This window comes from Cibotium barometz, chromosome 10 (genome assembly GCF_041138505.1).
Source record: "Cibotium barometz isolate CiBa-2024 chromosome 10, ASM4113850v1, whole genome shotgun sequence".
Classification (NCBI taxonomy): domain Eukaryota; kingdom Viridiplantae; phylum Streptophyta; class Polypodiopsida; order Cyatheales; family Cibotiaceae; genus Cibotium; species Cibotium barometz.
Window position 1 is genome coordinate 4,977,346 of NC_141055.1, and position 27,416 is coordinate 5,004,761.

Here is a 27,416-nt window from a genome sequence, read left to right on the forward strand (position 1 = left end):
CTTTTATGCAAGCAAGGCATGTTACTATTTAATGATTGTTTATAGAAGAACAAATCAAACACACCTAGGTATACGTCTAAAAAAACAAAACCACAATTATAGTGAGAATATTCTTAAGGTATCAATATATTGAAGAATCTTTTACTTTCTTAGTCCCCAAAAAAAGGACATTAGGTATGGATGGTTGTCATAGGGTGTTGATAGATTCAATAAATAATACATTTGATGATTTTAGGATATATATATATATATATATATATATATATATATATATATATATATATATATAACGTATAAATGACCTTTACAAAAAGTTCAGAGAGGCCCTTGGCCAAAGTTTAATCATTTACATTACAATTAAGCAACTTGCATAAAAGTTCCCATCTATCATCTTCCCAAACAAAAGAGGACTGAACTTTTTGTAAAGGCTTTCTTTTGATTAATACTATATGTATTTACTTAAAAAAAACAGAAAGAGGACTAGCTCCAAGAAATATGGTACCCTAAGTACATGCAAGCTATACACGTTTTGATATTCTATGTTTAAACCATTTATTTTGGAAAGTAGTTATATGTATATATATATTTATTTCCAAAAACAACTTTACAGCTTTAAAGGTTGGAGAACACAATTGAAGTTGGATTCTACGTTTAGGTGGGACCAAGGAGCCCAGGGGAAAGGAAAGGGACATGCATAGCACGCCAGTTTTAGGAGGAAAAAGGAGCAAAAAGGCATGCACAGCACGCCGGCCTTTGTCACCCACACAAGAAGGAGCGAGGGCGGCGTCTTGATCCCATCACAAAGAAAGCTCAGCTAGATTATGGCAGACTTGGAGCGCCCCCTCTTGCAGGAGGAGGAGGGGGAGAAGCTGGGTGGTGGTGGTGGCATCAATGGCGATGGGTCTGGCTTTCATGTGGAAGGTTGCCCCGGTTGCGCCCTCAACCTCCGCAAGATCGCGAGCAAAGGTGCCCCGACGAAAGAGCTCTCTTTCGTTGCAATCCTAGTGCTTTGCAACGGTACAGCTCGCATCTTTCAACACACTTCTCTCTCTCTCTCTCTCTCTCTCTCTCTCTCACACACACACACACACACACACAACTTAGTACTCAGTGTTTAGCTCAAGTTATATGTGATTGCGTTAGTGTTCAGCTCAAGTTTTATGTGATGATACTTAGAGTCTTATTTAGGTGTAATTAATGTATACAGCTCCAGTTCTAACTGTGAATCTACTGTCTGTATAGCCATCAATAAGTGTACAGAAATAGTGAGGCTACCAAGTCTGTATATTGCTTGCTGCAGCCTCCACACCTTGCTCTTTGAACCGGGACCACTAGCCTCAACATATACCTCCACCTTAAGGTTCCGACTTGATGTCCATCTTCAATATGCCTGACTAATGCCTCGATGGTGTGGATTGTGAAATTCACGCAAACGGGTCAAGATTTTTCCCCATGCGATGCCATGGACCCTCATCACACATCAGATGTTCTGTGATCTTTACTTTAATCATAGTCTCTTGCTCTTTTTTTTTGAAAAACGAACGCTTCCCTGTTCATTTGATCTATCAGGATACACCCTAGGAATGCTTAGAAAGTGCTTGGTTGAAATAATGGAATTCTCTTTACCTCTGCTAGTCCCCCCCACCAGGTAGAGTCACTGGCCAGACCACTTAAAGTGTTCCAGACATCCAAGGACAACCCTCTGCACGGCAGCTCCAACTTTGAAAGATCCTTCAGAGATATAGGAGTGCTTCAGCATAGGCGGCGTATCTAGAGAGTCGTATCTAGAGAGTGTATGAGGTCCTAGATGCAGAGGAGACAAATTGATCCCTTTTGGCCAAATAGACATGGATGTTTTGTTTTTTTAAAGCTAGATTTGTTTGATCTTTATTGCATGATATTTTTACTTCATCGTTGTATTGTAACACTTTTAGTTGTTAATATAATTTCTTTCTTCTTTCTTCTTTTGAATTTCTTTCTTCTTTCTTGTTTTGGAGCCCTCTTGGTCAGTGGCCTTGTGAAACCGGCCTCTGATAGAAAACCAGAGTGCGGTAGATTAGCAATCACCCGTCCACTTGTAGTCTAGATGTGAAACAAAGCAGATTGGAGCTAGAGTGCCCAAATCTGAAAACACAGCGACACCTGTTGGCCCCAAAGCTTGGCGCCCCTTGCGGTATTTCTTTATTCAATTAAAATAATATGAATGGCTGAGTACAACACGAAGATCAGCCAAGAGTTTACACCTGTAAGTCCAATCTGACGGCCCACAAATCCTTCTCAGCACAGAGGATCTATGCACACAGATCTTTGTCTTCAAACAACACACTGTGCCTCCCTCTGATCAGCCAAGATCACTAAGCAGGCCAGCCATGGGCATACATCTGGCATAACTCAAGTGCATGATACATCTTCTCAGCTCAAACATACATGTGCTGTCCAAACTCTGTCTCAACCCTTGTCAATCTGCCATACCCCTCCTCTCACAAGGGGCCAGATAACACATATCTACAACAGACATCAAGCAGTAGAAAGAGAGATAGATGAACAGAAACAGAGCTTACCAAGTTCAGCTCGTGAAACAACACTGGAGGAAGCAACAGCACCAATCTGTACTTGCAGGCACTTGTATCCACAACCCTGCTTCACACGTGTGCTTGTACTTGCCTGTATCCTCCTCCTGATGTTCACTCTTATGCTGTCCTTGAAAATACAGATCTGAAAATCAGCACTGTACCCGTCTGTACCGCCTCGGGATACGTGCCAGGACTTGTACTTGCACAAACAGTCGGCTGTCCACTCTTGTACCTGCCTGAATCTGAGTACACAGACCTGTCCAGCACCTGTTAATGCCGCCTACAGCAGTTGTACTTGCTGTACCTGACTGTCCGTACACTGTACGGCAGTCGTACAGTATGGTACGGGCTGTGTACTTGCTGGTACAGCCTGTACTGGGCGTGTGCGCAGAGTATCCAGCAGAGGGAACATAACGTTTGCAGCAGAAATCAGCAGCCACCTGTATTTGCACTGTACGGACTGCACACGTGGGAAGTGCAACTGTTCATGCAGAAGAAAAACAACAGCAGTACACAGAAAACAGCAGTCGCCTTCCTTCTCTTGTGCTTTTCCACGCTTGTTTTTATGCGCATGAAGAAACTCCTCCACTTTTGCTACACGACTCCCAAAAAGGGAAGAGAGAGAGAGAGAGAGGAGAGAGAAACACTCCTCCCCAAAATAATCCCTAGGGCCCCAAACTTTAATAAGTTCCCTAGGGCCACTAAGGCCTAGGGGCAAACTTTAATAAACATTAAAGTTTAATGTTTCTAGTTCCCCCCTTCACACCTAGGGATGTCCACACATCTTAAACTCTGTCCGGGCACCCCCCCATGTGAATCATAAAATATTTTGACTCTGCAACCACCATGCCCACACTTGTACTGTTCCATTTTCACAGGGCCATGACATAACCCCCTCTTGAAAAATGGCAAGCGTCCTCGATTGCATTCTGGTGATGCATCAAAATATCCAAAGTGAAATATACAATATGGCAAGATCAGCGTCCCAATCTCTCTAAGCCATACACATGTATCATCATTCACTGCAAACCAATGGCATAGTAATAGTCCAAGTTGTATACCACTGTGAACCATACATATCCACAACAATCTCCATGTGACTAGTACACATATATCATAGAAGTCCCATAAACAGATGTACTGTCAGCCTCAGTACCTTCGGGTGAGATAAAAATCTGCACCAAGCGACCTCTAGATGTCATCTGAGCCTGTCTGTATCAAGGGAGTGGAGGTGCTACCCCCCTCTTGAGCATCAGGTAATGCTCCAGACCCATGCTCTGCTGAACCTGAATGAGCCACAATAAGAGTCGGCTCTTACTCAAAGGCATCGAGATAAAGCTGCAAAACCTGAGGTGAATCTGTTAAGTCACCTTCCTCCATCCACTTCGCATCCATCGGTGAATAGTACTTGAACTTCACAAGATAGCGACGGGAAACTTTACCTCGTACCTTCCTTTCTTTATGTGCCAGTATCTGCTCTGGAATCAGAACCTCATCAAGTTCCTCAACTTCCGGCTGAGCCTCATCTGATACATCCTCAGGCACATCCCCACGGAAAGGTCTAAGAAGACTCACGTGAAAAGCATTGTGAATCCTCCAGTGATCTGGTAACTTCAAACGATATGTTACCTCACCAATCTTTTCCAAAACCTGAAAAGGCCCATAATATCGCATGCTCAACTTAGGGAATAAGCGCTCTTTACCCTTCATCTTCTTGAGTCTAGCCTTTTCAAAGCGCAAAAGAACCCAATCACCCAATGCAAACTGTAAATCACGTCTGTGACGGTCTGCGGCTTTCTTTTGCTTCTGCTGAGTTTTCTGGAGGGCCAACTTAACTCTCCGATAAGCTTCATCCAAGCTCTCCACATACTGATCAGCCTCAAAGATCTTATCCTTTGTATTGAAAATGGGTGGAACCTTCTTCCCTCCTTCTACAATCTCAAAAGGCGCCTTGCCTGTCGAGCTATGTACAGTGTTGTTATATGCAAACTCCACCAAAGGAAGATACTTTTCCCATTGTTGCTTGTGCTCTGACACATAACACTTGAGAAGATCCAACACTGTAGAGTTAGCCTCTTCTGACTGACCATCTGTCTGTGGATGAAATGACGATGAAAATTTGAGAGTTGTACCCATGTTGTCAAACAACCCTCTCCAAAACAAACTCGTCATCCGTGGATCACGGTCACTAATGATAGACGTAGGCAAGCCATGATACTTGAAGATGTTCGCCATGAACAACTTCACCATATGATCCACTTTAATTGTCTTCCGCACGGGAATGAAATGAGCCTGCTTACTGAACCTGCATATGATAGTCCAGATGCCATCATTTCCCGTTTGTGTCCGTGGAAGATCAAATACAAAATCCATGGCAATGCTCTCCCAAGGTCTATGCGGAATAGGTAAAGGCTGTAATAACCCTGGTGTCTTCTGACAGTCAAACTTTACCTTCTGACATACGATGCATTGCCTCACAAAGGCATCAACATCTCTTCTCAAGGTTGGCCAATAAAAGAAAGTCTCCACTGCTTTTACCGTGGCGTCAATACCTCTATGACCTGCATACGGTGGAGCATGACTTTCAATCATAACCTTGAGTCGCAATGGCCTGGTAACACACAGTCTGCCATGCATCAATAAAAACCCATCTCTGAGAGTGTAGTGCTCATGCCGCTGACCCTCAGACATCTGATCATACAACCTTTCAAAATCCTCATCATGGGCATACTGCTCTTTCATTTCATCAAGCTCATGATGATAAGCAAGTGAAACTGCAGAGACCTGTGGCTTGCGTGACAAAGCATCTGCCACTACATTCTTTTTGCCTTCCACATGCACAATCTGGAAGTGAAACATTGACAAAAAGTTTGCCCAACGCATATGCTTCTCTGAAAGCTTAGTCTGCGTGAGGAAGTAACGCAAGGTCTGATGATCTGTCTGCACAGTGAAATCAGCCCCAAGCAGGTAGTGTTTCCATGTAGAAAGAGCGTGAATTACAGCCAACATCTCTTTCTCATACACCTGTAAATGCTTCTCAGCATCTTGCAAAACTCTACTCTCATAGGCTATGACATGTCCCTCTTGCATGAGAACTGCATCAATGCTACTTCCACATGCATCACACTGGACAACAGAAGCCTTTTGGAGGTCCGGTAACATCAATACTGGGTCCGAAGTAAGCTTTTCTTTGAGCTTTTTGAATGCTGTAATTTCCCGATCAGCCCATCTAAACGGAGTTGCTTTCTTCGTCAAAGCATGAAGAGGCGAAGCAATTTCAGCAAAGTGCCGTATGTAACGCCTGTAATAGGAACACAATCCTAGAAAGCTGCGTACATCATGCACGGTCCTCAAAGCTGGCCAATTAAGTATTGCTTCCACCTTTGCTGGATCCATACGGACTCCATGACCAGACACAATATGCCCCAAGAAATGTATCTCCTGCAAAAAGAACTCACTCTTCTTGCCATTAACCACCAACCTATGGTTTCTGAGTTCTGCAAACACAATGGCCAAATGCCTTCTATGCTCTTCCTCAGTTCGTGAATGCACAATCATATCATCAAAGAATGTGCCCACAAACTCTCTATGAGGCCTGAAAATCCTGTCCATCATTCTGTTAAATGTGGCAGGCGCATTCGTTAAACCAAAGGGCATAACCAAGAACTCATACAACCCAAACGTGGTTCGGAATGCTGTCTTATGCACATCCTCGGGTCTAATGCGTATCTGATGATACCCGCTTTTCAAGTCAATACGACTAAAAACTGTGGAGCCCTGTAAGCGGTCCAATATGTCATCGATCCTCGGTATGGGGAATCGATTCTTGATGGTATTCTTATTCAGCGCCCTGTAATCTATACACATGCGCCAAGAACCATCCTTCTTCTGCACTAAGAGCACAGGTGAGCAAAAGGGTGATGAGCTAGGCTGAATCAACCCCTTATTCAAAAGCTCCTGCACCTGACTCATAATCTCTTCCTGTTGGGCTGCACTAACACGGTACAGCGGTCTATTCGGTGGAGTACTACCAGGAATCAGATCTATGGCATGATCTTCTGGCCTCTCAGGAGGTAATTCTCCTGGCAATGACTTGGAAAAACAGTCTTGAAACCCACTTAAGAAATCAGCCCTGTCCTTATCTAACATTGACAAATTAGACTTAGACTCATCATCCTGTGCATCCTTTACATAAATCAAGTACGCGGAAAGATGCTTTTTCATTACTGATGAAATTGCCGAAGCGGATACAATAGGAACAGATTCCCCTTTGAGTTTTACATCCAATACATGCTCTTTCCCTCTATGAGTCAGAGTAATTTTCCTATTGTAAGTATCCACCACCGCATGTACCCTGTGGCACCATGGCATCCCCAACAAAACATCACAGCCATCCAAAGGCATGATGAAGAACTCTTCGCTGTCCACATAACCCTGCAAATGAAGCCGAAGCTTCCCAATGATAGGAGTAACGGGTTCTGCATACCCTGGACAAGCCATATTTGCCTCATGTAACGGCCCCATCTCCTCTGCGTGAATCCCCAATCGGCCAGCCAAATCTGGTGAAATGAAGTTGGCTCTAGCACCTGTGTCAAAGAAGATCAAAGCATTCTGATCTCTCACTTTGCCCCATGCCCTGCACAACTCTGTAGCTTCATCACCTAGCTGCTCCCCCACAAGATCAGGAACTAAGCCTGCAGAAGGCTTTGGTTTCTTTGGCTTGGGCTCTCCTTTATTGTCAGGATCCTTTTTGGACGTTCTTTTGGGACAATTGAATGACATATGCCCCTCTTCAGTACAGTAGAAACACTTTTGAGCATCTCTCAAAGCCTGTCTTTCCTCAGAAGTCCTTTTGGGCATTGGCAACTTCTTATACTTTGTCTCTGAAGACCCTTTAGCATCACGAGAAGCATGCCCAAATTTTTCAGCTTTCTTGCTCAATTTCTTACTGCCTTTAAACCCAGATGAACCACCTGTGAGTAACGCATTAGCTGTCATAGCATTTTCAATCATCTGTGACATGTTCGTTACTCTTGTCTTTATACAATAATCTCGTACCTCCTTGGGCAGCCCACAACAATATTTCTCAACGTGCTCAGATAATGGCACGGCACGATAAGAAGTCACTGGGAGTAGAGCTTCCCAAAACTTCTTGTTATAATCCTCCAAACTATCACACTTTGAAGCATCCAGCTTGTGCCATGCGGTCATAACATCCACCTCAAATGTAGATGTGAGCCATACAGAAGAGAAAACGTGTTTGAATTGGACCCATGTGGTGGGTGCTATGCCCTGCAAAAGAAGAGTAGACCACCACTGCAAAGCATTGCCCTTGAGAAAAGTGGCAGCTTTCCTCACCTTTGAGGACTCTGTGTAATTCCCACCAGAAAAAACAGCATCAAACTGCTGTAAAAAGGTAAGTGCTTTAAGTTTATCCTTGGCCCCACTGAAAGTGTCAAACTTCACTGCAGCTCCCCCTTCCTTGTAATCCTTCGCCTTTCCCATAGGCGTTAGATTGTCATATGGAAGTGGCTTCGCAAGATTGCTGCCCCCAACATTCATACCCATCATTGGGTCAACATTTCCCATTCCCATGCCAAGCATACCATACATTCCAGCCATGTTTCCATACATTCCATTATGCATACCTGGCTGCATGCCACCAAACATATTGCCTTGCATCCCAGGTTGCATGCCTGCAAACATATTTCCAGCCATACCGGACTGCATACCACCATACATATTCCCTTGCATGCCAGGCTGAAAATTGGCTCCAAAAGGCCCATACATACCCATGCCTCCCTGAGGGTAACCCCCAGTCATGGATTGGAACACCGAGCCACCACCAAAATAACCTGGATGCATATTCTGCTGAGGAATAGGTGGCTGTCCATAGAAGGAACTCTGAGAGTTTGCACCATAAGCATGCTGCATATTCGGAAACTGGCCAAAAGATGGTTCCTGTGGGATGGCACCACTATGACCCTGTGGAAGATTCTTCGAACGAACCTTCTTCTTCTTTTTCTGGGGCTCTGTGCGGGGCTCTGTGCGAGATCTCAAAAATTCAGCAAATCTCTCGCTCTGTGAGTGAGCTGCATAAAAGTATCCATAACACTAGCCAAGCGATCTTTGAACCGAGCATCATCATCCTCTTTACCATGCACATCTTCTGGCTGTGTTACATCCTCATAAGGCTCAACATCTGCAGCCTGTTCTCCTGCAAAAATATCCTCAGATACATCTCTTTCAGGAGAAGTCTCTTGCTCTTCTTCTTCATGATAGAAGTACTCTTCCTCTGTATCAGACATGTTTGCTGAATTTTCAGCGATGGCTTTCTTCAAAGCAACCACGAGCTCACCCCCTTCAGAAAGTTGATGATTGGTCCCGGCAAACGGAACCTTGAAACCGGCCTCTGATAGAAAACCAGAGTGCGGTAGATTAGCAATCACCCGTCCACTTGTAGTCTAGATGTGAAACAAAGCAGATTGGAGCTAGAGTGCCCAAATCTGAAAACACAGCGACACCTGTTGGCCCCAAAGCTTGGCGCCCCTTGCGGTATTTCTTTATTCAATTAAAATAATATGAATGGTTGAGTACAACACAAAGATCAGCCAAGAGTTTACACCTGTAAGTCCAATCTGACGGCCCACAAATCCTTCTCAGCACAGAGGATCTATGCACACAGATCCGTGTCTTCAAACAACACACTGTGCCTCCCTCTGATCAGCCAAGATCACTAAGCAGGCCAGCCATGGGCATACATCTGGCATAACTCAAGTGCATGATACATCTTCTCAGCTCAAACATACATGTGCTGTCCAAACTCTGTCTCAACCCTTGTCAATCTGCCATACCCCTCCTCTCACAAGGGGCCAGATAACACATATCTGCAACAGACATCAAGCAGTAGAAAGAGAGATAGATGAACAGAAACAGAGCTTACCAAGTTCAGCTCGTGAAACAACACTGGAGGAAGCAACAGCACCAATCTGTACTTGCAGGCACTTGTTGTGCACAATGTGTATCTACCGTGTGCTACACCATGCTTTGCTTTATAAGTGTTTTTTTTTAATTTAAAGAAAATAAATAATAATAATAATAATAATAATATATTATTTTTTTACAAAAAAAAAAACACAAAAGCAAAAGCTAAGTTAGCTTTTGGGGAAGCCTATATATTCCCCTTAAGTGGGCTTCTTGCCACACATCTCTCAAGCTCTCAAGTTCTCTAGCACTCTTCTTTGTGCAAGATCAAACTTCTCTCACCTTGCTCTCTTCAAGATGTCGACCCAAGAATCCGAGTTGGAGCCCATTTCCGAACGTGAAGACCTGCCGGCTACGGAAGCCACACATGGCGATCTTTTCGACTATTTTGTTTCAAAATCAGATTTCCAAGAGTTTAAAGTTGCTCTCGAAGCTTCTTCCTCGGAACGTCAAGCACAAATCGCCGCACGGATGCAGGCTTTACAGAACTCCATCTCTTTGTTGACCACTACCCTATCTACTCTTTCGGGTATGGATACTTTGGCATCTGCTTTAGGCCCCAATATTACTCTGGAACAGTTTGGGGGCGAGCAAAAGCAGCGTACCAAAGAGATAGTGGATACTTGGTTACATAAGTGGCAAGTCCATTTTCAGTTTAATTCATATGACGATGGCAAAAAGATCCAATTAGCAGCAGGTTTCCTCTCAGGCAATGCTTTGCTTTGGTGGAAAGAACTCAACCCTAAACCAACAACCTAGGCACAGTTCGAAGACGTCTTCAAGAAAGAATTCCTCAAGAAAGAGGATGACTATGATGTTGTTGCCCGGTTTGCTACTTTGACCATGACCTCGCAGAACCTTACTTATGAGGTCTATCTTCAGAAATTAAGGGACTTGTAGATGAAAACTACGAAGATGGATTCCACAACTCTTTTGGGTTTCTTCGTAGCCGGTTTACCCGACTCATACCGTTTACAGGTTAAAATCAATAAATGCAAAACTTTGGATGAGGCCATTCATTCCGCTCGTATCTATGATGATACAACGGTCTCTTCCAAGTCTAAACCTGTTACCGAGCAGGGGAACAAGCACAAAAGGAAGTTCTCTGCACTAGCACGACAGAAGGAAAGTCTTCAGACCAACCTTCAAAGAATTCAACTTCGATCCCAGTGAAGAAAAAACGTCTCCTTAAGACTTTGAAGCTCAAGAAGGAGGGACGTTGCTTCATTTGTGAAGAAAAAGGACATATGCGTAACGAGTGCTCGAAGCAAAAGGGTGTAAAGACCAACGCAGGACCCAACTCAAAGGCAGCTAACGAGTTGTCTTTGACAAGTACGTCACTTACTGTACTTTCTCGCCCTAGTACATGTTCTGATTGTCTGTTCAACTCTAAAGTTTTTGGCTTGCATGATCTTCTCCGAGTTTATGGAGAGTGAATGGCCATAGAATTTACATTCTTCTAGACCCTGGCAGCTCACACAACTTTGTTAATTACAAACTCGTGCAGAAATTGGGTCTTGACACAACACATAGCGATCGATCTAGGTTGAAAACCATACATAAGCATGAAAGGACTAAAACCTGTACTCGTATACTTAGTACTGTTATATGCAAATTCTAACATAGGAAAATAATCCTCCCATGAACTCTGCCTTTTGGATACATATGCTTGAAGCATATCCTCCAAAATCCGATTCACTCTTTCAGTCTGGCCATCAGATTGAGGATGATATGAGAAACTCAAATTCAAAGTTGTTTCCAACTTCTCAAAAACAAGTCTCCAAAAATCACTGGTAAACTTAGAGTCCCTATCACTGACTATGTCGTGCGGTAACCCGTACTGTCTAAACAATTGCTCGATAAACTGCCTTGCTAATTGCGTAGCTGTAATGGTCTTCCGTGTCGTGGTAAAAATCTAGCCATTTTTGTCAAGATATCTACCACAACCCAAATAGAATCGTGGCCTTGATGTGTTCTTAGCAATCCGGTACTTTCCCATTTATTACTTGCTTTGGCCAATAAAAAGTGTGTTTCACTAACGATAATGTCCTGTGTACCCTAGGGTGTCCAGCAAAAGGGGCGTTGTGACACTCCTTAAGAATCTTGGACCTAATGTGCACAGTGTGTATCTACCTTGTGCTACACGCACACAAGACTAGCTTCGAGGTTTGGGGAAGCTTGGAGCTAGGCAGGCTGATTGGCGAGTTGAGTTAGGGATAGACTAACGGATGGGCACTCAAGTATGGACGGGCGGGCGCCCAAGTGTGGACGCCCGATGACTGGCCAAGAGCCTACAAAAGGGTGGCCAAGGTTAGTCATTAGTCATATAGAGTCCCACGTGTCTTTGTGAGAGCTCTATGGTCAGGAGCCTGGGTCTAGTGCAGATGTCATGACCCTGTGAAAGTGGAACAACACAAGTGTGGGCATGGTGGTCTATGAGCAAGATAAATATTTCATGATTCATACTTGGGTGCCTGAACAAATAGTAATATGTGTGGACATTCCCAAGTGTGAAGGGGGACCAAGGGATTTAATATTTATAATGTTTTGACCTTGGGTGGCCCCTAGGCATAAGTGGCCCTTAGAAACTTTAATCAACTTTAAAAAGGAGCCTAAGATATTTATGGAGGGAGGGCTATTCTACTTTTGGAGTACACTCCTCCTTTCCATCTCTCTCTCTCTCTCTCTCTCTCACTTGCTTTTTGGGAGAGGAGTCGTCGGCTGGCTATGTGGAGAGTACTGCTGGTTGCCTGCGTGGAGAGAGACTGGTTCAAGTTGGCTGGCTGCGTGGAGAGAAGCCGTACAGTACAGCAACTGCAAAACGACTAGCACAAGCTGCAGGTACACACTGGTACGACAGGTACGGTTGCTGCAGAAGTTTTGACGCGATCAGCTGCTGCAGGCGCAGACCTGTACGGACAGGAACAGGCAGGTACTGCAGTCCTGTCCAGCAGGTACAGGCGGGTACAGTTTAGTCCTGTACAGCTGGTACAGGCGGCGCATCACCTGGGTACAGGCGGCGCATCACCAGGGTACAGGCAGCGCATCAAAAGGACAGCTGCAACAAGTACAGTTCTGAGGTGGTTGCAGGGAGAAAAGTACAGACAGGTACACACATGTGCTGCAAGTACAAACCTGTACGGTCAGGTGCACACGTGTGCTGCAAAATTGCTGACACAGGCGGCTGTAAGTACAAACTGGTACGGTCAATCCATCCGGTGCAGAACTGCGCATAACAGTTGGTAAACTTTGAACATATCTCTCTTTCCACTGGCTTATGTCTGCTACAGAGTTGTTTCTTTTGGCCCTTTGTGAGAGGAGGGGTATGGCAGTTTGAAGGGTGGAAACAGAGTTGGACAGTGGATTTGTATTTGGGCTGAGTTTGAAGCCATGAACATGGAACAGCCAGATGTGTGCTCAAGGCTGCTCTGTTGTATTGTCTTGGTTGATTAGAGGAAACCACAGTGTTTTGCTTTTGTGGCTCACAGATCTGTATGTGAATCCTCTATGCTAAGAGGTCTTGAGGGCTGCCAGATTGGACATGCAGGTTTACTTTCCTTGACTGGCTTTGTTGTACTCAGTTAAACTTTCCATTGAATGTGAATAAAGAAATACCGAAAGGGGCGCCAAGCTTTGGGGCCAACAGGTGTCGTTTTCCTTTTTGTTCTGGAGCATTCTAGCTCCTGTTCATTTGTTATTTGTCTGGACTACATTTGGAAAGGTGACTGCTAGTCTACCGCACTTTGGTTTCTACCAGAGGTGGGTTTCAAGGTTCCGTTGTCGGGACCCATCATCAACTTTCTTAAGGGGGTGAGCTCGTGGTTGTCTCGAGGAAAGTCATTGCTGAAAAATTCAGCAGCATGTCAGACACAGAAGATGAGTATTTTTATGATGAAGAGGAAGAGCAAGAGGCCTCTCTTGAGAGAAATGAATCTGAGGATATTCTTGCAGGAGAACAGGCTGCAGTATATGCACAATATGAGGATGTAACATAGCCAGAAGACATGCCTAGTAAAGAGGATATGCTTGCCGGAGAACAGGCTGCAGTAGATGCACAATATGAGGATGTAACACAGCCAGAAGACATGCCTAGTAAAGATGATGCTTAGTTTAAAAATCGTTTGGCAGGTGTAATGGATGTGTTTATGCAGCTCACTCAAAGTGAGAAGTTTGCTGAATTTATGAGATCCCGTTGTGAGCCTGAAAAGAAGAAGAAAGTGCGTTCTAAGAACCCACCTCAGGGCAATAGTGGTGCCTTCCCACAGGATCCATCTTTTGGACAGTTTCCGAACATGCAACATACTTTTGGTGCCAACTCACAGAGTTCCTTTTTCGGACAGCCATCTATTCCACAGTAGTCTATGCATCCAGGCTATTTTGGTGGTGGCTCTGTGTTCCAATCCATGACTAGGGGTTATCCTCAGGGGGGCATGGGTATTCCAAGGAATTTTGGAGCTAGTTTTCAGCCTGGTATGCAAGGGAATATGTATGGTGGTATGCAGTCCGGAATGCAAGGAAACATGTTTGGGGGCATGCACAGCCCGGAATGCAAGGAAACATGTATGGGGACATGCAGCCCGGTATGCATAGTGGTATGTTTGGAAACATGGCTGGAATGCCAGGAATGCCAGGTGTGGGAACTGGCAATGTTGATTCTATGATGGGCATGAATGCTGGGGGGTAGCAATCTTGTGAAGCCACTTCCTTACGATAATCTAACGCCTATGGGTAAGGCGAAGGATTATAAGGAAGGGGGAGCTGCAGTGAAATTTGACACGTTCAGTGGGGCCAAAGATAAGCTAAAGGCACTTACCTTTTTACAGCAGTTTGATGTTGCTTTTTCTGGTGGAAATTACACGGAATCCTCTAAGGTGAGAAAAGTTGCGACTTTTCTCAAGGGCAATGCATTGCAGTGGTGGTCCACTCTTCTTCTACAGGGCATAGCACCATCTACTTGGATACAGTTTAAGCAGGTGTTCTCTTCCGTATGGCTCACATCTACTTTTGAGGTGGATGTAATGACAGCATGGCACAAGTTGGATGCATCAAAGTGTGAAAATCTTGAGGATTATAATAAGAAGTTTTGGGAAGCTTTACTCCCAGTTACTTCCTATCGTGTAGTGCCTTTGTCTGAGCAGGTGGAGAAGTATTGTTGTGGGCTGCCCAAGGAAGTGCGTGACTATTGCATAAAGACTCGAGTAACAAATATGTCGCAGATGATAGAGAATGCTATGACAGCAAATGCGTTACTCACTGGGGTCTCATCTGGATTTAAAGGAAGTAAAAGCTCAAGCAAGAAATCTGAAAAGTCAGGGCATGCTTCGCGTGATGCAAAAGGGTCTACAGAGAAGCGGTATAAGAAGTTACCAATGCCGAAGAGAACTCCTGAGGAGAGACAGGCTTTGATGGATGCTCGGAAATGTTTTTACTGTACAGAGGAGGGACATATGTCTTTTAACTGTCCCAAGCGTAAGTCCCAAAAGGACTCTGACACTAAAGGGGAGCCCAAGTCTAAGAAACCAAAACCTTCTGCAGGGTTAGTTCCTGATCTTGTTGGGGAACAGCCAGGTGGTGAAGAGACTGAGTTGTGCAGGGCATGGGGCAAAGTGAGAGATCAAAATGCCTTGATTTTCTTTGACACAGGTGCTAGAGCCAACTTTATTTCACCAGATTTGGCTGGCCGATTGGGGATCCGTGCAAAGGAGATGGGGCCTTTGTATGAGGCTAATATGGCTTGTCCTGGGTATGCAGAACCCGTTACTCCTATTATTGGGAAGCTCAGGCTTCATGTGCAGGGTTATGTGGACAGTGAGGAGTTCTTCATCATGCCACTTGCTGGATGTGATGTTTTGTTGGGTATGCCATGGTGCCATAGAGTACATGCGGTGGTGGATACATACAACAGGAAGATTACTTTGACTCATAGAGGGAAAGAGCATATTTTGGATGTAAAGCTTAAAGGGGAATCTGTTCCTATTGTATCAGCTTTGGCAATTTCATCAGTAATGAAAAGCATCTTTCCGCGTACTTGATTTTTATAAAGGATGCAAAAGATGATGAGTCTAAATCTAATTTGTCTATGTTAGATAAAGACAGGACTGATTTCTTGCGTGAGTTCCAAGATTGTTTTTCGGAGTCATTGCTAGGAGAACTTCCTCCGGAAAGGCCAGAAGATCATGCTATAGATCTAATTTTGGGGAGTACCCCACCAAATAGACCGCCGTACCGCATCGTCGTGACGTGGGCGGTATTGCTGGGAAAGTGCGAGACTTCTGGCTGTGAGAGTAGCTTCAAATCCCGGCAAGGAAACATAATATTTATTCCTTCAAGGGGAATAAGACATCTCCATTTTGGATGACATGTACATGTGCCAATTCACTTCAAAGCAACCCCAAATTCAGCTTGATGAATGCATATACGTTACGAGTCAAGAGCATGACCCGCTTCAAGCATAGATCTCCTGACCCTTTATCCAAGTGCCTCACACATAACACATGTAGGCAACTCACAAAGCAAAAGATGGTATATAGCATATATACATCATCACATGATTTCCAAAACCCAAGAAAACAAATAACATTATGACATTAAAACCTCTGCAAGCGATCTCCTCCGCTCATCTACACCCCGACTCCACACTCGAACAGGCCTCTTCACTGCTCCCAGTCGTCAGCCACTCGCCTCTTCAGTCGCCGTCAGCAGCAGGTTCACCCTTCACGTCTGTCCTCTGCAGCTTCATTTCACGGCCACTTCATCGTTGGCTCTCCACCTTTTGCTGCTGCTCAATCACCCGAGCGGTCTTCCACAACCAGAAGCTTCAGAATGCCAAATCATCCCCTTAACCATGTGTTTCTGAATGAGGAATTATCCCGCAGAGAGGCATTATGAGGTTTATACTCCATCACATATCTTTAAGGTAAGTGCAGGTGCCGCTTTATGGAGTCCCGCACGGACATAACAGCCTGGTCATCTGAAGAATTGCGATTCCAAACACTCAATATGTCCTCTCCAAAACGAATACTTAGTACAGCTCCACATACACTGTCAGCAGCCTCTACAATTCACGAGGTGGCAACACCACCAATCACTCGGCGTCTGCACGATCACCCCCAGCCAGGCTCTGCCCACCCAGTTCAAGGCGACTCCCTTCCTTCTTCGCCAGCTGCTGCTGCTGCCGACTTTCTTACCAGGCGATTCCCTTCCTTCTTCGCCTCTGCACTGTAACAAAACTCCCAACCCCCCCCCCCCCCGGCGACTTCACGTATCAAGCGGCCCTCCCTTAAACAAACAAGGCGACCCCCCGGCCAGCTCACCCCCCCCCCCCCCCCCAGCCACACACAAGGCGGCTGGCTCTTTCCCCTTGCTTCACGCCTGCAGATACCCCGGTTGCACCCACTACACCCCTCTTCTCAGGCTCTCTCCTGCCCTTGTGGCTGCTGCTGCCGGAGAAGCTTCTCCCCTCTACTCAGTGACCTGGCTCCTCTTCCTTCGAGTCGGCCCACTCCTACTCGTCGACCCCAGCAGTTTCACTCTTACCCAGGCCCTCCCTCCTAAGTACGGCCTGCCTATCCCGCTTATGGCCAGGGTCTGCACACAGTCCAGCTGCCCAAGCTCTGCAATCACGTCAAGGATTTGTTTCCCTTTTTAGCCGGCACCCCTGCCTGTCACCTTTTCTTGGATTTCTTCTCCTTTCAACAGCTGGTAAACCCCAGGCTCCCCGCAAAACTCCTATTCCCCCAATCCTTCACGTGCCTTTCTATCCTTGTGCACTCCCGCCGCCCTTCCATCTTCATGGCGATTCCCATGAAAACGATTCCACTACTGGAATCGTTTAAAGCTTGCATAGCTTGTTTATTAAAATAAATCTTAAAAAAAACTCTATCATTGAGATTTACTCCCGCGCTCATGCCAACATTCTATTTACCATGGGCACATCAATAATTGCTCCCCATGCCTTCATACACTTCAAACACAACCCACGATGCCCGCTCATTTTCTTTGACGCGCACACATACGAGCTACCAAGCAGCTGGAACCATCTCCAGCCAACCACATTCCGGACAGGCCTGCAACAAGCTCAACACAAACCATTCCACCTTGTACATGTGGCAACGCATTCCAAAGCAAAACTCTCCACACGCCATACATCCCATATGTACACAGGCACTTAATCCCATGCATCTGGATTTGCATTTAATGGCCTCACATGCATGGTTTCACACCATAGACGTGCCGTGGCACGACATCCACCCCCTCTAAACCTGCACATCCTCCGGTATGTGCCAAGTCATCATCAAGATCCACATATATCTGAATATCATCTTCATACATTAATCAGCAAAAAGAACCTGTCATCTGGCCAACCCCCATGTTTGGAAGACTTTAAAGTGTTTCAAACCAAGCTTTGGTATCCATAAATATCAAACAAGTAAAAAAAACAAAGCCTTCCTGATTATCCACCATTGTTCTGCATTCAATCCCCAAATACATTTGTCATGGTTGCCAACAATCCATATTCCACGATCAAATACCCATTTGCATTCCACATGAGCCTGCTCCATTGACTTATAACATATCCTTGGTTTAAATACACATAATGGCATCATAGCAAGCCATTCATCACATTGTGCTCTTTTGCATATTACCTCCTCGTCTATCTTCACCACCAATATGCTGTCAAAGCCTTTACATGCTTCACATGCATCTATGCAAACTGGTGCAAGAAAATCAAGGTGTGATGCTACATCAAAATGTCCCGGTCCATCAATAGCATAAACATCAAAAGCATCATCTTTGTCATGTAAACAAAACACATCTCTAGCATCATCAAGAGTGCAAGAAGCCTCATTCATAGATTGTTGGTTACCGATGTTTGCAAATAGAAACTCATCATCACCAAATAGCTGAGCCATCCCAAGATCCTCACTGTCTTGAGCAATAGACTCATCCACATAAACATTAACTTCACTAAACTGATCCTCTAACAAAACCTGCTTGTCTTGAAAGAGAAACTCCAAACAAAAACCACCATCTGAAAAGCAAACATCCTCTGAAACAACATTCGTATGACTTCCGGTCACATATGCACTATCCTCCATAACATCATTAGCAACATGCATATCATCAACACCTTGAACACTATCAACCAAACATGGCAAAGCATTCATAGAAGCATCATAACCATCATCCATGGCATCTCCTTTGTCATTTTTTCTCTTACGCTTTTCCTCTACCTGTGCCTCATTATTCTGGCATTTTGCAATGTAGGCATGAACAGATTGAGAATCCACAAGTTCTTCCCAGCTAGTCTCAAGGTGTATACAGTCTCCTGCCTCATGCAAAGCCTGCTTAGACACCTTCTCTGACGCAATTAGCTCCATCGTTGATGGCCAAAAATCTTCATTCTCATAATCTTCATTATTCTCAGATTCCTGCTTTGATTGACCAACCTTTAACCCATAGGTTGCTGCCTCAATCATAGAAATGGCATGTCCAGCAACCATGTCTTCAACCAGCTTTTTCATCCCTCCTTTTCCAAAGTTTGTGCTTAATGGAAGACCAGTCTCTGTAAGGTGAATTTTCCCATCTTTGAAAAACACAAGTTGATTTTTGAGGGCTTCTTTATAGCTAGCACAGTCTTTCTTTGCATGTTCTGGGTCATCACACCATATACATCTGAATGTAAACCCTTCTTTGCTTTGGGGCCTTTGCATAGAAGCCTGCCCTAATGGTAGCCCTTTTTCTTCAATCCTGGACATCTTCAATTTTAGGTCTCGCATGCCCTTAATAAGCTCATCCATCGGCCCTTCTACCTTTGGGATTGCAGCAACTGGTTTTGGTAGGTTCTTAGGGGTAACAGCAGTTATAGGAGTCGTCGAGCTCATCACCATTTTATCCCTCCTTCGCTGCCGCTTTGCTAACATGGTGACCGCATCCTTGACATCATTCCAATCATTCTTTAATCCCTGCTCCGTATCCTTATCCTCAAGGAGAATTTCCAGTTCTTCTTGGAGATCTTTCCCAGCTGCTTGTAAGAAGAGCTCTGTTTTTTCCCTGTCTAAGGTTGTGCACTCTATCCTTGACAGCTGGGCATAGCGCTTCTCAAACTCTCTTAGCAACTCTGTGGCAGAAATTCCAATTTTGGGTTTTGTAACCCACTCCAAGAAAGTTCGCTTGGTCACCCGCTCGGAATCCTCCATGAAATAATCATCCTTCAAAGCAAGCTTGAACTCCTCCCAATTTCTGCCACCATGTGCTGCCTGTAATCCTCTTATGCGCTCTCTTATTTCGGGAACACATACCAGCTCAAAGCTTCGAACCATATCCTCCTCAGTCACCCTGTTTAGCTCCATTTCCTTTGTGTAATTGCGCAGGTACTTTGTGATGTCTTTACCATCAAATTGATCCACCTTCTTCACGATTGACTGCAGTGCTTTAGTCGTGGAAATTTGCCCCCTCTCAGCAGCTTGCTGCTGTTGCATATACATAGTAAACATCTGAAACATTTGCATAACCCCGGGGTCAAAATGAACCCCCTGTCCCTCAGGATTCTCAGCCATAGCTTGCACTGTGTATTTCACCACTAACTCTCACCCCAGCAGTTTCACGTCAGGTTCACCAAAGCTGTCGTGACGTGGGCGGTATTGCTGGGAAAGTGCGAGACTTCTGGCTGTGAGAGTAGCTTCAAATCCCAGCAAGGAAACAGAATATTTATTCTTTCAAGGGGAATAAGACATCTCCATTTTGGATGACATGTACATGTGCCAATTCACTTCAAAGCAACCCCAAATTCAGCTTGATGAATGCATATACGTTACGAGTCAAGAGCATGACCCGCTTCAAGCATAGATCTCCTGACCCTTTATCCAAGTGCCTCACACATAACACATGTAGGCATAGCACAATCTTCAAAAGATTCCCATATACATGTGACCATTCACATCACATGTTTCACATAATGTCAACATCACCATTTCAAGATGACTCTTAGTCTCATGAAAACCTGCTTTCAGATTCCAACAACTCACAAAGCAAAAGATGGTATATGGCATATATACATCATCACATGATTTCCAAAACCCAAGAAAACAAATAACATTATGACATTAAAACCTCTGCAAGCGATCTCCTCCGCTCATCTACACCCCGACTCCACACTCGAACAGGCCTCTTCGCTGCTCCCAGTCGTCAGCCACTCGCCTCTTCAGTCGCCGTCAGCAGCAGGTTCACCCTTCACGTCTGTCCTCTGCAGCTTCATTTCACGGCCACTTCATCGTTGGCTCTCCACCTTTTGCTGCTGTTCAATCACCCGAGCGGTCTTCCACAACCAGAAGCTTCAGAATGCCAAATCATCCCCTTAACCATGTGTTTCTGAATGAGGAATTATCCCGCAGAGAGGCATTATGAGGTTTATACTCCATCACATATCTTTAAGGTAAGTGCAGGTGCCGCTTTATGGAGTCCCGCAGGGACATAACAGCCTGGTTATCTGAAGAATTGCGATTCCAAACACTCAATATGTCCTCTCCGAAACGAATACTTAGTACAGCTCCACATACACTGTCAGCAGCCTCTACAATTCACGAGGTGGCAACACCACCAATCACTCGGCGTCTGCACGATCACCCCCAGCCAGGCTCTGCCCACCCAGTTCAAGGCGACTCCCTCCTTCTTCCGCCAGCTGCTGCTGCCGACTTTCTTACCAGGCGATTCCCTTCCTTCTTCGCCTCTGCACTGTAACAAAACTCCCAACCCCCCCCCCCCCCCCCCCCCGGCGACTTCACGTATCAAGCGGCCCTCCCTTAAACAAACAAGGCGACCCCCCCCTCGCAGTTCGACCCGAGGCGGCCAGCTCACCCCCCCCCCCCCCCCCCCAGCCACACACAAGGCGGCTGCTCTTTCCCTTTGCTTCACGCCTGCAGATACCCCGGTTGCACCCACTACACCCCTCTCTTCTCAGGCTCTCTCCTGCCCTTGTGGCTGCTGCTGCCGGAGAAGCTTCTCCCCTCTACTCAGTGACCTGGCTCCTCTATTCCTTCGAGTCGGCCCACTCCTCCTCGTCGACCCCGGCAGTTTCACTCTTACCCAGGCCCTCCCTCCTAATTACGGCCTGCCTATCCCGCTTATGGCCAGGGTCTGCACACGGTCCAGCTGCCCAAGCTCTGCAATCACGTCAAGGATTTGTTTCCCTTTTTAGCCGGCACCCCTGCCGCCGCCCTTCCATCTTCATGGCGATTCCCATGAAAAACGATTCCACTACTGGAATCGTTTAAAGCTTGCATAGCTTGTTTATTAAAATAAATCTTAAAAAAAACTCTATCATTGAGATTTACTCCCGTGCTCATGCCAACATTCTATTTACCATGGGCACATCAATAATTGCTCCCCATGCCTTCATACACTTCAAACACAACCCACGATGCCCGCTCATTTTCTTTGACGCGCACACATACGAGCTACCAAGCAGCTGAAACCATCTCCAGCCAACCACATTCCGGACAGGCCTGCAACAACAAGCTCAACACAAACCATTCCACCCTGTACATGTGGCAACGCATTCCAAAGCAAAACTCTCCACACGCCATACATCCCATATGTACACAGGCACTTAATCCCATGCATTTGGATTTGCATTTAATGGCCTCACATGCATGGTTTCACACCATAGACGTGCCGTGGCACGACAGCGTTAATGCAGCCCAACAAGAAGAAATTATGAGTCAGGTATTGGAGTTGTTGAATAAAGGGTTGATCCAGCCTAGCTCATCACCCTTTTGCTCACCTGTACTCTTAGTGCAAAAGAAAGATGGTTCTTGGCGCATGTGTATTGATTACAGGGCGCTAAACAAGAATACCATCAAGAATCGATTCCCTATTCCGAGGATCGATGACATATTGGACCGCTTACAGGGCTCAACAGTTTTTAGTTGGATAGACTTGAAAAGCGGGTATCATCAGATACGCATTAGACCCGAGGATGTGCACAAGACAGCATTTCGGACTATATGAGTTCTTAGTTATGCCCTTTGGTTTGACAAATGCGCCTGCCACATTTAACAGGATGATGGACTATATGAGTTCTTTGTTATGCCCTTTGGTTTGACAAATGCGCCTGCCACTTTTGGACTATATGAGTTCTTAGTTATGCCCTTTGGTTTGACAAATGCGCTTGCCACATTTAACAGGATGATGGACAGGATTTTCCGGCCTCATAGAGCGTTTGTGGGCACATTCTTTGATGATATGATTGTGCATTCACACACTGAGGAGGAGCATAGGAAGCATTTGGCAATTGTGTTTGAAGAACTCCGGAAGCATAGGCTGGTCATTAATGGCAAGAAGAGTGAGTTCTTCTTGGAAGAGATACACTTCTTGGGGCATATTGTGTGTAAGCATGGAGTCCGTATGGATCCTTCGAAAGTGGAAGCAATTCTTAATTGGCCAGATTTGAGGACCGTGCATGATGTATGCAGCTTTTTGGGATTGTGTTTCTACTACAGGCGGTACATACGGTATTTTGCTGAGATTGCTTCGCCCCTTCATGCCTTAACAAAGAAGGCAACTCCGTTTAGATGGGCTGATCAGGAAATTGCAGCCTTTAAAAAGCTTAAAGAAAAGCTTACTTCCGATCCCGTATTGGTATTACCGGATCTCCGAAAGGCTTTTGTTGTCCAGTGCGATGCATGTGGAAACACCATTGGGGGAGTTCTCATGCAGGAAGGACATGTGATAGCCTATGAGAGTCGTATATTACAGAATGCCGAGAAGCATTTGCAGGTTTATGAGAAAGAGATGTTGGCTGTAATTCATGCTCTTTCTACATGGAAACACTATTTGCTTGGGGCCGATTTCACTGTGCAGACAGATCATCAGACCTTGCGTTATTTCCTCACGCAAACTAAACTTTCTGAGAAGCATATGCGATGGGCCAACTTTTTGTCTATGTTCCACTTTCAGATTGTACATGTGGAAGGCAAAAAGAATGTTGTGGCATATGCTTTGTCACGCAAGCCACAGGTCTCAGCAGTTTCACTTGCTTATCATCACGAGCTTGATGAGATGAAAGAGCAGTATGCCCATGATGAGGATTTTGGAAGGCTCTATGATCAGATGTCTGAGGGTCAGCGGCATGATCATTATACTCTCAAGGATGGTTTTTTGTTGATGCATGGTAGATTGTGTGTTACCAAGCAATTACGATTCAAGGTTATGATTGAAAGTCATGCTCCACCGTATGCAGGTCATAGAGGTATTGACGCCACGGTAAAAGCAGTTGAGACTTTCTTTTATTGGCCGACCTTGAGAAGAGATGTTGATGCTTTTGTTAGGCAATGCATCGTATGTCAGAAGGTGAAGTTTGACCGTCAAAAGACACTAGGGTTACTTCAGCCTTTACCTATTCCAGATAGACCATGGGAGAGCATTGCCATGGATTTTATATTTGATCTTCCAAGGACACAAACGAGGAATGATGGCATTTGGACTATCATATGCAGGTTCAGTAAGCAGGCTCATTTCATTCCCGTGCGTAAGACGATCAAAGTTGATCATATGGTGAAGTTGTTCATGGCGAACGTATTCAAGTATCATGGCTTGCCTTCATCTATCATCAGTGACCGTGATCCAGGGATGACGAGTTTATTCTGGAGAGGGTTGTTTGACAACATGGGTACAACTCTCAAGTTTTCATCTTCGTTTCATCCACAGACAGATGGTCAATCGGAAGAGGCTTATTCTATAGTGTTAGATTTTCTTAAGTGTTATGTGTCAGAGCACAAGCAACAATGGGAAAAGTATCTTCCTTTGGTGGAGTTTGCTTATAACAACACTGTCCATACCTCAACGGGCAAGGCGCCTTTTGAGATTGTGGAAGGAGGGAAGAAGGTACCACCTATTTTGCACACAAAGGATAAGATCTTTGAGGCTGATCAGTATGTGGAGAACATGGATGAAGCTTATCGGAGAGTTAAGGTGGCACTCCAAAAAACTCAGCAAAAGCAAAAGAAAGCAGCAAACCGTCACAGACGTGCATTAGAGTTTGCATTGGGTGATTGGGTTCTTTTGTGATTTGAAAAAGCTAGGCTCAAGAAAATGAAGGGTAAAGAGCGCTTATTCCCTAAGTTGAGCATGCGATATTATGGACCTTTTCAGGTTTTGGAAAAGATTGGTGAGGTGGCCTATCGCTTGAAGCTACCAGATCACTGGAGGATTCACAATGCATTTCATGTGAGTCTACTTAGACCCCTTTCCATGGGGATGTAGATGAGGCTCAGCCGGAAGTTGAGGAACTTGATGAGGTTCTTATTCCAGAGCAGATACTGGCACATAAGGAAAGAACTACTCACCGATGGATGCGAAGTGGATGGAGGAAGCTGACTTAGCAGATTCACCTCAGGCTTTGCAGCTTTATCTCGATGCCTTTGAGTTGGAGCCGACTCTTGTTACGGCTCATTCAGGTTCAGCAGAGCATGGGTCTGGAGCATTGCCTGAAGCTCAAGAGGGGGGTAGCACCTCCACTCCCTTGATACAGACAAGCTCAGATGACATCTAGAGGTCGCTTGGTGCAGCTTTTGTCTCACCCGAAGGTACTAATGGCTGACAGTACATCTGTTTATGGGACTTATGATATATGTGTACTAGTCACATTGGATGTTGTGGTTGTATATGGTTCACAGTGGTATACAACTTGGACTACTACTACACCATTGGTTAGCAGTGAATGTTGTTACATATGCATGGCTTAGAGGGATTGGGACGCTGATCTTGCCATATTGTACATTTCACTTTGGATATTTTGCTATATCACCAGATTGCAATCGAGGACGCTTGCCATTTTTCAAGAGGGGGGTATGTCATGACTCTGTGAAAGTGGAACACCACAAGTGTGGGCATGGTGGTCTGTGAGCAAGATAAATATTTCATGATTCATACTTGGGTTCCCGGACAAATAGTAATATGTGTGGACATCCCCAAGTGTGAAGGGGGACCAAGGGATTTAATATTTATAATGTTTTAACCTTGGGTGGCCCCTAGGCATAAGTGGCCCTTAGAAACTTTAATGAATTTAAAAAAGGGCCTAAGATATTTATGGAGGGAGGGCTACTCCACTTTTGGAGTACACGCCTCCTCTCTCTCTCTCTCTCTCTCTCTCTCACTTGCTTTTTGGGAGAAGAGTCGGCTGGCTGCATGGAGAGTACTGCTGGTTGCCTGCGTGGAGAGAGACTGGTTCAAGTTGGCTGGCTGCGTGGAGAGAAGCCGTACAAAACAGCAGCTGCAAAACGACTAGCAGAGGCTGCAGGTACACACTGGTACGGCTGTTGCAGAATTTCTGACGCGGACAGCTGCAGGCGCAGACCTGTACGGACAGGAACATGCGGGTACTGCAGTCCTGTCCAGCAGGTACAGGCGGGTACAGTTCAGTCCTGTACAACTGGTACAGGCGGCGCATCAAAAGGACAGCTGCAAGTACAGTTTTGAGGCGACTGCAGGGAGAAAAGTACCGACAGGTACACACGTGTGCTGCAAGTAAAAACCTGTACGGACAGGTGCACACGTGTGCTGCAGAATTGATGACACAGGCGGCTGCAAGTACAGACTGGTACGGTCAATCCATCGGGTGCAGAACTGCGCATAACAGTTGGTAAACTCTGAACATCTCTCTCTTTCCACTGGCTTATGTCTGCTACAGAGTTGTTTCTTCTGGCCCTTTGTGAGAGGAGGGGTATGGCAGTTTGAAGGGTGGAAACAGAGTTGGACAGTGGATTTGTATTTGGGCTGAGTTTGAAGCCATGAACATGGAACAGCCAGATGCGTGCTCGAGGCTGCCCTATTGTATTGTCTTGGTTGATTAGAGGAAACCACAGTGTGTTGCTTTTGTGGGACACAGATCTGTATGTGAATCCTCTATGCTAAGAGGTCTTGAGGGCTGCCAGATTGGACATGCAGGTTTACTTTCCCTGACTGGCTTTGTTGTACTCAGTTAAACTTTCCATTGAATGTGAATAAAGAAATACCGAAAGGGGCACCAAGCTTTGGGGCCAACAGGTGTCGTTTTCCTTTTTGTTCTGGAGCATTCTAGCTCCTGTTCATTTGTTATTTGTCTGGACTACATTTGGAAAGGTGATTGCTAGTCTACCGCACTTTGGTTTCTACCAGAGGCCGGTTTCAGCAGACGTGCACTTGCTTTACGCCGCCGAGGCCGGCAGCAGCCTCGAGGCCCGCGAGGGTAGCTTCGTGGCGGTATGGGACGTCACGAGGTAGAGATTGGTCGGTACGTCCATCTAGTTAGCTTAGCTCGTGGCTCAGTGGGGATAGCCAAGACTTGTGGGCTTGCCCACGGCTGCCAAGGTTGGGAGGTGAGTCAGGCTTGCACCCCCTTCACGTTTGTTTGGTTTGTTTGCAGGTTTCGAGTCTTGTACCACTAGGAGCGTTCTACGAGGAGATCCTTTGGGGATCTGACAGGGGCGTTCCTAATCAACAACCTCGTGGAGCGGCATTTGGACAAAGCAATCTTGAACCCGTGCAGTGGGTGGGGCTACCAGATCTTGGTTCTCAGGTAAATGCTCGTAACGGATATTACCAGAAGATACTGTTTCCTTGGGGGTCCCACTAGTCTAGCCCTTTGGAAGCTGCTGCCTAGGCCTCCCGCGAGGGGGGGGGGGGGGGGGGGGGGGGGGGGGGCAGGTCTGCACATTGGCTGCCAGCGGCCTGAGTCCTCTGAATGCTAGATATATCTCTCGGGAGGTCGGAGGTGGCTCGCCGTGTGGCTTGGCACTTGTCCATCTGGCTGAGGCGAGGGGGCGACCTCTGGACTCCTCTGCTCTTGTCAAGGGGTTTCAGAGCTGGTTGGGTGTGGATTTG

General features: G+C 45.6%; 1 protein-coding gene across 11 annotated transcripts in view; it reads left to right on the forward strand.

Moving 5' to 3' along the window:
* Positions 1 to 726: 726 nt before the first annotated feature.
* Positions 727 to 27,416, forward strand: part of LOC147634464 (protein ZINC INDUCED FACILITATOR-LIKE 1-like) — a 100,062-nt gene continuing 73,372 nt past the window's right edge. For 5 of the 11 annotated variants that reach the window (XM_086803539.1, XM_086803543.1, XM_086803542.1 and 2 more), the window contains exon 1: positions 729 to 1,017. In XM_086803539.1, the coding sequence (XP_086659665.1) occupies positions 822 to 1,017 (196 nt within the window). In that variant the 5' untranslated portion in view covers positions 729 to 821. Of the gene's footprint in view, positions 1,018 to 27,416 lie in introns of all 11 variants that reach the window. The other 6 variants (XR_015266752.1, XR_015266753.1, XM_086803546.1 and 3 more) reach the window with 2 other exon arrangements.